This window comes from Papaver somniferum, chromosome 6, assembly GCF_003573695.1.
Source record: "Papaver somniferum cultivar HN1 chromosome 6, ASM357369v1, whole genome shotgun sequence".
Taxonomy (NCBI): domain Eukaryota; kingdom Viridiplantae; phylum Streptophyta; class Magnoliopsida; order Ranunculales; family Papaveraceae; genus Papaver; species Papaver somniferum.
The window spans coordinates 90,349,979-90,359,736 of record NC_039363.1 but is presented as its reverse complement, the minus strand read 5'-3'; the positions used below and the strand labels follow the sequence as shown (position 1 = coordinate 90,359,736).

General features: G+C 35.7%; 1 protein-coding gene across 1 annotated transcript; it reads right to left on the bottom strand.

Moving 5' to 3' along the window:
• Nucleotides 1–2,552: 2,552 nt before the first annotated feature.
• LOC113291055 lies at nucleotides 2,553–4,632 on the bottom strand. The gene is made up of 3 exons (XM_026540634.1): nucleotides 4,408–4,632; nucleotides 4,071–4,133; nucleotides 2,553–2,954 (listed from the first exon to the last, which is right to left on the bottom strand). The coding sequence occupies exons 1-3, from the start codon at nucleotides 4,630–4,632 to the stop codon at nucleotides 2,553–2,555; spliced, it is 690 nt and encodes a 229-aa protein (XP_026396419.1).
• Between the last annotated feature and the right edge of the window lie 5,126 nt (nucleotides 4,633–9,758).

Here is a 9,758-nt window from a genome sequence, read left to right as displayed (position 1 = left end):
CAAGTTCAACTTCAATCTACTCATTGAATTAATTCGTTCATTCTAATTTAAAACTCTAAATTGATTTACAAAAACAACAAAGCTTACATGCAACATCAATTGCATACTCAACTGGAGCTACTAGATAATCCTACAACCATCATTGCTAAATACACATCTCAGGCCTGAAATTACCCTTCAACTCTTCCTCAATCATAATTCAGCAAACAACATATCTTCTTTAAAGTCATTTTTGATTACAGCGACTAACGCTCAACAACAAAACCATTTACATACACATCAACACCTTCCATTCAATCCCCCTATAACTTAACCCAACATCCCCATTTCAGTTCCTGCCTGTACAATTTGCAAATTCAGTAACACCACCCTTGTAACACCACTCCACTTTCGAATCAATCAACAATAATCACACCACTTCATAACCCATTCAATGGGTTTCAACTCAAATAAACACAACCATCATCCTTACAGTTTATATTTCCATGATTCTTCTTCTAAACCAAATCCACCAATAATTCCATTTGCAATCTCAACACTATAATCTCTAGCACCAAACCACTCGCAACAGCACGACCATCTTCTTAAACCTTTTCCACCAACAATATACAACTCTTTATGTATCTCAATTTTAACAGTAAACCTATCTCATTCATTTAGTCCATGTTTCAACAACATCTCCTCCACATCAGTCAACTCCATCCACCACAAATCATAATCTCTCAACTACAACAAACCTATTAATTCACTACCCATAAATAAAGATGAATCTTAATTCCTTTAACTAAGATTATATGAATCTCAAATAATTTTAAAAGGATTTTTCATTCAAATCACTGATTTACTTTTTTTACAAAACCCTCATTTCAGTCATCTCAGTATCGTCATCAACATCTTCCTCTTAGATTCCTCTCAACCACACCACGAACCCTAATTCCTAATTTGGGAAGAACATGTACCCTAGTTTCATAACAAAAAATTCAGTTTCAAATTTAAAACCCTTACTTCCACTTAGAACATGATATTGGGTAGAATATCTTCCACAGATCTTATGGAGATTTTAGAGTCTTATTTATACTGATATGCAGTTACAAAATTTGTTACAGACTCCAACAGATTTAAAAGACTTAAACATATTCAAAACCACTGACTTAATTGATCGTGAAATAGCCTTAGGCCTCTACCTATTTACTCGTTCAGCTGACTAACTTAGTTAGGAACTCTGTTATCATTAACATCCCCCCTCAAGTTGTAGCGGAGATGGCGAAGGTGCAGCTTAGACCGTATAATCTGAAATCATGGTGCAGAGAGACCGTTTTAAAAATATCTTCTAACTGATCTCTTGTGCTAATAAACCTTCCATGCAATTCCTTATTGGAAACACGTCCTATAACAAAGCGATAATCTATCTCGATGTGTTTCTTCCTTACATGAAGCACTGGATTCATAGTGAGAAATGTAGCACCCAAATTATCACACCACAAAAAAGGTGTTGATAATATGCCCAGTTCCTTTAGTAAGGATTAAATCCAAATAATTTCCGATGTAGCAATTGCAACACCTCGATATTCATATTCCTTAGAAGACTTTGACGTTGTCTTCTGTTTGCTTGCACTCCATGATATCAAATTTCCACCAAAATAAATGCAGTATTCACTGGTGGATCTCCGATCATCCAATCTGCCGACCCAATATGCATCAGAGTAAACATGATGAGAGAATTCATGTGATGCCTTCATATGAAGACCATAATTAACAATACTATTTTGGTACCTCAGAATTCGTTTCACAAGTTCCCAATGCTCAACATACGGATCATGCATGTATTGACAAACTTTATTGACTGCCACAGAGATGTCAGGTATGTTCAAATGCAAGTACTGCAGTGCACCTACCACATTACGATATAATGTGGCATCCTTGAATCTCTCAGTGCCTCCTTTCTGGATCTTCCCAATTGATGTTAATGGTGTGCATACATGCTTAACACCATCCATCTTGGTACGCTTGAGCAGATCTGTTACATTTTTTTTTGTGAGAACCAATTCCTTACCTTGTCGTAGAACCTCTATTCTCAAGAAAAAATACAGACTCCCCATATCTTTAATTGCAAACTCTGCACCAAGGGCCGCAATTAGGTGATTAATTTGTGCTTAGTCCGATCCTGTGATAATAATGTCATCAACATATACAAGAACATATGTGATTGATATTGGTGTTTGAAGCACAAACAAAGAGCTATGTGCAACATATCCATTGAATCTAATCTTTGTCAAAAAGGTACTTAGCCTGGAAAACCAAGATCGATGAACTTGTTTAAGTCCGTACAAGGACTTATGCAACTTGCAGACATGATTTGGGTAATTAGAATAAAGATACCATGAAGACTGCTTAATGTATACATCTTCTTCCAACTGGCCATGCAGGAAAGCATTTTCAACATCCAATTGCTTAAGTGGCCATTGATTCATTACTGCTATCGACAAAACCAATCGTATTGTGCACGGATTGATCACATGACTGAATGTATCCCCATAATATATTCCTTCTTGCTAGTTGAATCCCTTTGCAACTAGGCGAGCTTTGTAGCGTTCGATACTGCCATATGGATTTTTCTTTCCCCTAAATACCCACTTGGAGCCAACAAAATTCATGCCTTCTTCATACTTGACCAATGAGTAACTGACATTACGAATGAGTGCATTAATTTGTACATCCATTTCTTTTCTCCACTTTGGGTTCTTGCATGCTTCTGAGTAACATGTAGGCTCCATGAAATTTGATTCAGGCAGTGGGTGTTTTCTAGCAGTTAAACACAACTTCTGTATTGGTTTTCTAATCCTAGACTTGAATCTTGTTACCATAGGATGAGAAATAAGCTCACTTTGAGATGGTTGCGCAAATGACAGATCATGTTGAACAACACTTGATATAACAGATGTTGTTGAATCGACCTGTGAAGCATCTTGTTGTTAAAAAGAGTGAGCTGGTGAAGCTTCGGAAATGACAGGAGAAGCAATAGTTTCATACTGACCAACAGTCTGTAAGAGTATTGGGGATTGAAGTGCAGCATTATCCTGCTTGTATGGTAAGATTCTCTGTCTAAAAGAAGGTGACAAGAGTACACTAGTATCCGAAGGTACATTACCTGAACATAGCAAAGGTACTTTCCGCTGCTTTGGATCGAATGAGAATATCTTTTCTTCAAATCTCACATGGGGAGAGATGTATATCCTATTTTTCTGTCTATGTAAACATATATAACCTTTATGAGCATACTATATCCTATAAATACATATGGTAATGACCTTGGTTCAAGTTTGTTGGAGTTGTATGGTCTCACACAGGGATATGCTAGACATCCAAAAACCTTTAAGAAGGAGCAATACGGCTCTTTGTGAAAAAGAAGTTCTAGTGGAGTTTTATGTTCTTTGGTTGATTTTTGGTAGCCTATTAAAGGCATCTGACCAAAAAGAGGTAGGCATGTGTGCATGAAATATAAGTGCCAGATTATGTAACATGTCGGATTCGTCTTTCTGCAATACCATTTTGTCGGGATATACGGGGATATGAGAATCTGTGTTTTATGCCAGAATCATTGAGGTATGCAGTGAATTTTTTGTATTCCAATGCTTTATCAGACTGAAAAAATTGGATCCTATGTTCTGCGAGATTTTCTACTTGCTTGTAGAACTGAATAAATGTATGTAAAGCATCATAACGTTGGACCAGTGGAAAAACCCAAGTGAAATGTGAGTAAACATCCATTATTAGAATATAGTAACGATAGTCATTTCTAGACAAATGTGGTGATACCCAAATATCAGAAACAAGTAAACTTAATGGTTTATCATAAACAGTTTTGCTAAGAGAAAATGACAACTTTCTTCTTTTGCGATATCGCAAGAATGACAGAAATCAAACTGTTTATTAGAAACTGGTAGAGAAAACTTATTACAGATGCTAGAGACAGTACGCATTATTGGATGACCCATGCGTTGATTCCATATTGGGTAGAAAGACGCAACATATACTTGAGGCTTGACTGGTATGTCTAGTTTATCAATTACCTCAAAGATGTAAAGCCCATTCTTATTCAGCCCACGCAGCAACGTTGTTCCCGTGTGCTTGTCCTTCACAAAAAAATGGGATGTGTGAAACTCAAAGAACACAACATTATCTTTGCAAAATTTTGAAATGGATAGCAAATTGGTTTTTATCTGAGGTACATGAAAAATATGTTTCAAATTGAACAACCTAGAGTTATGGGTGAAAGTTTCATTACCAAAATTAGCAATGTTCAGTGCATTGCCATTACATATTCATGAGGAATAATCAAGTTCCTCAAATCAGAAGTTAAGTGATGAGTCGCACCAGTGTCTGTCACCCATTGATTTTCATATGCACCTCCAAGAAGAGCAATATAAGCTGCTGGCTACTTCTGCTGATTGTTGTTGAGTTTTTCATATCGAAACCAACACTTGTCATCTTGATGGTTTCTTTTCTTACAGATCTGATAAGGTTGTTCATTGTTGGAGCAGTTTTTTTGAGCAGGCTGATTGCATCGCTAGAACTGGTTATTCTGCATTTGATTAAATCCACGATTTTGTTGATTAAAGTTCCATGGACCATTTCTACTTGAAGAGGCTGAGTTCGAAACAACAACATTTGTTAGAGCATTTCTCGGTCGAACTCGTAAGCGTTGCTATCTCAAGCTTGTTTTTCAAATTTAGTTGTCAAAACTATATGTCTTGATTTCTAGTCAACTTATAGCTAAGTCTCGGACTAGGATAATTAAGTGTAGTTGAGCTCTAGACTCCACGACGATCATCTTACGAAGACGAATAACTACTCAAGGAAACAGTTGAACTTCATTTGACTAAAAGGTATATGGAGACTTGAACTTATCTATCACTCAAAAGTCTATCTACTCTATCTCATACTCTTGAGACAAAAGTCGTATAAGTATGTGATTTTCATTTATACACATTTGCTATTTCGAGCCGAGTTTATCTCGCCTATCTATTTCTCGAAATATGTGTTGGTAAGCTTTCGCTTTAACCAAATTCATCTTTAACCGTGAAGAAATTCATGATGACATTTCAATATCTTGAAAATAGCTTTGATGAAAAATAGTGTGTGAATAACAACTATATAACATCCTCTAAAAATGTTTCAATGATTGAAATGTAGAGTTGAGATTATGTAACCATCTTTGGATATAAGCATATATAGTGTGTTCGCACATTAGTGTATAAATCCATAAACCGGGAACCAAGTGTATGCATATGTGTGTATACGGAATTGGTGAAGGAGACAGGGTACGCATACTGGCGGAAGTTCACGTCCGTGAATTTCTGCTGAGTTTTGAGTTTACGAAATCTTAAACAAGTCACTTAAAGTATAAGTACCCATACGCATAATAGCGTAGCTTTTCTACCCGAAATTTTCTTTTGAGTTTGGAAGCCAAAACCAACTCAAATCTGGTTGCTTAAGTACGCATACACGTACGCATACTTAAGCTGGTTATTTCTCAAATTGGTGGTTCATGAACTTAAGCAAATAAATTATAAGGAATGCAATCTTTGCAAACCGTGGCTATAATGTTCATAAATTGATTCAAATAAATCAAACCGATTTTGGCTCAATTGTGTCTATTCATAAAAACCTAAGCAATTGAAAAACTCTTCAACTAGTTCTTTTGAAGTCATTTGAACTAGTTGCGATGAAGATGAATACGGTTGATATGAAAGTGCTCATATGGATAACCATTGGTTAACTATTGTTGAACCAACTAAGTATACACGTTTAGGTACGGTTACTCAAACCTAAATGAAATACACTTTATTTGTGTGTAACAAGCTAAGTTTCGATCTAACGGTTGAAAGATATTAGCTTGAATCTAATCAGGTTTTCATCTTATGGTGAATATTGAATGCTTTGTTACCAAGCTAACATTGATTGCAAACCCTGCTTTGAAAACTATATAAAGGAGAACTCTAGCAATTGGGAAAACTAATCCCCACACCTCCTATGTGATACTAGTTGTGTTATCTATAGAGTCGATTCTCCTTTAACCTTAGGGTTCTTCTCGAGATCCTGTAGGTTAACGACTTAATGATTTCATTGGGATTGTGAAGCCAGACGAAACTACTTCTCTTGTAGTTTAGCGATCTGATCTCGTCGTTTCTATCGTACTATTACAATCGTGAGATTAACTCGAGATTATATCTCCGATAGGGAAGATAAAAAGAAATCACAAACATCTTCGTCTCATCGTTTGTGATTCCGCAATATCTTGTTTCGCTACCATACGATTAAGATTATTGTAAGGTGATTGATATATTAGGTTGTTCTTCGGGAATATAAGTCCGGTATATCGATTGGTTCCTGTTCACCTTGATTTTATCAAAAGACAGAACAAACTCGTAGTTTTATCCGTGGGAGACAGATTTATATATTATCGTAAACTTTTCTGTGTGATACAGAATTGTTTATTCAAGTTTTCGACTTTGGGTCGTAGCAATTCTTGGTTGTGGGTGAGATCATCTAAGGGAATCAAGTGTGTATAATCCTGCTGGGATCATAGACGTAATGAGCGTCAATGTACCTTGAATCAGTGTGAGATTGATTGGGGTTCAACTACAGTCCATACCGAAGTTAGTTTGTAGTAGGCTAGTGTCTGTAGCGGCTTAATACATTGTGGTGTTCAATCTGGACTAGGTCCCGGGGTTTTTCTGAATCTGCGGTTTCCTCGTTAACAAAACTTCTGGTGTCCGTGTTATTTCTATTCCGCATTATATTTTGTTATATAATTGAAATATCACAGATCGTGCGTTGTATCGATCAATTGTGAAATCCAACCTTTGGTTGTTGATTGGAAATTGATTGATCCTTGGATATTGGTCTTTGGTACCATCCAAGTTATTTGTCTTGTTATTAATTAAGACTCGCAGATTTCTATTTTCTTGAGTAAGGATTAAATCAATAGATCGAGATATTAACTCTTTGATATACTTTATATTAAGATTGAGTCTGACTGTCTAGTTGATTCTCTTAAAAGTATACTGGAGATATTTCATACAGATTGCTAACCGAAATATTAGGTGAGGTTGTTAAACCCCCTCATTTTCAACATTGGCAATAGGTTAATGTAAAAAATCAAGTTGTTGTCCGAGTCGCGTATAAAAATTAAGGAGATGAGCATAGAATGTGTCCATGTTCATTTCCTCAATGGTGCTCAAAGCAGTAACAATTGGATCATAAGCCTGATTCAATCCATTGCTAATGGATTGCTTCATCTCATCAGCTGTAACAGTGTATCCTGATGTTCCAAGTTGATCAAAAAAATTCTTATATTCATTTAAAAAATCTTTTAAATTCTTGTTACCTTTGCTCATGGAGTGAAGTTGTTTCTTAAGGCTCATCTGATGAGATTTTGTTTTGGGTGCAAAATGACTCTCTAGTTTATCCCAAACTTGTTTGGTAGTTTCCAAACCTCTGACATGGCAAAGAACTTCCGGTGTCAATGTAGAATTTAACCATCCTACAAGCAGGGAGTCTTGTGCTTCATAATCTATAAATAACGGGTTTATAGCTTTTAAATCAGGAAGGTTCTTGGAGGTTTTTCTTGGGTTCCATCAATGAAACCTGTAAGTCCATATCCTTTGAGGATAGGATTAAACATTAATTTCCACAGAGAGTAGTTTGTTTCTGTGAGTTTTAAAGTGACTAGGTGATGAATATGGATATTACTGAGGCTATTGGTATTTGTTGCCATTTTTTTTTTTGGTTGTTGTTTTTTTGTGATTTTGAAGTGTGGGTTGGATCGAGAAAACTGATACCAACTTAGAACATGATATTGAGTAGAATATCTTCCACAGATCTTGTGAAGATTTTGGAGTCTTATTTATTCTGATGTGCAGTTATAGAATTTGTTACAGACTCCAACATATTTAAAATACTTAAATAGATTCAAAACTACCGACTTAACTGATCGTAAATATAGCCTTAGGACTCTACCTTCAGATGACTAACTTAGTTAGGAACTCTTTTATCATTAACACTTCCAATTTCAAGTTAAAGCCACCTCCATTTTGATGTTCTAAACCTTCAATTTCAACTTCTCTGACTTTGCTTTACAATCTTCAATTGTTATCTGATTTACCTTTTCTAATTACTTTGAATCAACTGCTTGAATTAACACCACCAAATAATCACCTTCATCATCTACACAACACCATCAATTGATTTTCTCTATTGAATTTCACGGGTAATCAACAGGAGAAAAGAACAGAGAAAGAGAAAGAAGAAGATAAGAATGAATTCTTCTCGACCGGCTTTGGAAATAAGGTCGGCCAGAAAATATTGAGGAACGCAATAGCTTGGATAAGGGCATTCAGGTCGGTTGTCCTTCGTACTCATCCGATCATATCTTCTTCGTCCGATATCCGAATGACACGCTCGAGTAGTCCATTCCGCACAACTTTTCGATCTCTATCCAATGGTACCAGTTTCGTATCTATATCATTGTTATGTTAATTTCTATTAATTAAAATCTATATTAACTAATCGTGTAATAAACGACTATATCTCTAGATCGACACTTGACCTGTTTCATAGTGTTGACGAGGTCGAAGGTTTTTAGAATGTCTAATTTTTGATGCATGTAATGTATAATTTAGTCGTGCGAGACAATGTCTCAAAGATAGAAAGGTGAAAACTTGAGATATAGGTGGTTCAGTCTTCACTTATTTTTTGATGTTTAAGTTCTCCAAAGCTCCCGTTGATCTTTGCTTTCAAACGGTAGAACGCGGTGATATCCGAATCTCAACTGCACACTTCTATCATAATCAGATACTGACTAAATATAGACTAGAAATCAAGATATAGTTTTGCGAAATAAATTTGAAAACAAGCTTGAGATAGCAACACATGTAAGTTCGACCAAACAATGCTCTAACAGATAGTTTAAAACTTATGGTAGTAGATTTTATGGGTAGATCTTTATGTAAACCCTCACGAGATTATAACTCGTCCACTGGGACCGCCTAGGGGTTCAAAGGCTTGATGCATGTGCTAAGTGCATCCGGGATTCCTATGAAAAGGAGTTAGATTTTATGTTTCAATCAATGTAGTAACCAATATAGCATGAATAAAGTTGATTACATCTTTTTAGATTTTGTCTTTTTTTGGGTATAACCAAAAGTCGGCAAAGTTCTAAACCGAACAACGTGTCGGCTAATCCAAGGTCGTCGTATTCTCAAATTACTTCCTTTCCGACTATTATTAACCGGCAGGTTGAGAAATTAATACCATCCCGACTACCCAAGCATTTACAACACCTTTCTCTGTATATCAAAAATCATATAGTCAGCGTTATTGTTTTTCCAACATGTCGGCTACTAGTGGTCGTTATCTTCCACATTTGTCGACTTCGTACTTTCAGATCTAAAAGTGTTGATTTCACCTATAATTTTGAGAATGAAACCGTCAAACAACTTTGCAATCCTTTTTTAGAAGTGTTTTGCTGGTGTGGTTTCATTTCCATTACAAATAGAATTTTCAAACCAATTTTTTTCTCAAAAATCTTCCTACATAATTCATAAGTTCAATCTACCCAAAAGATATTCTCTTAACTTTTAATTCAACTAACTAATCTCACTAAATTAATTAAGCTAAACAAATTTTAGTGTTAATTAAGCAAGGACAAATTAGCCGTTTTTGCAAATATATGGCTAAGGGGTGTTGGGTTTTAC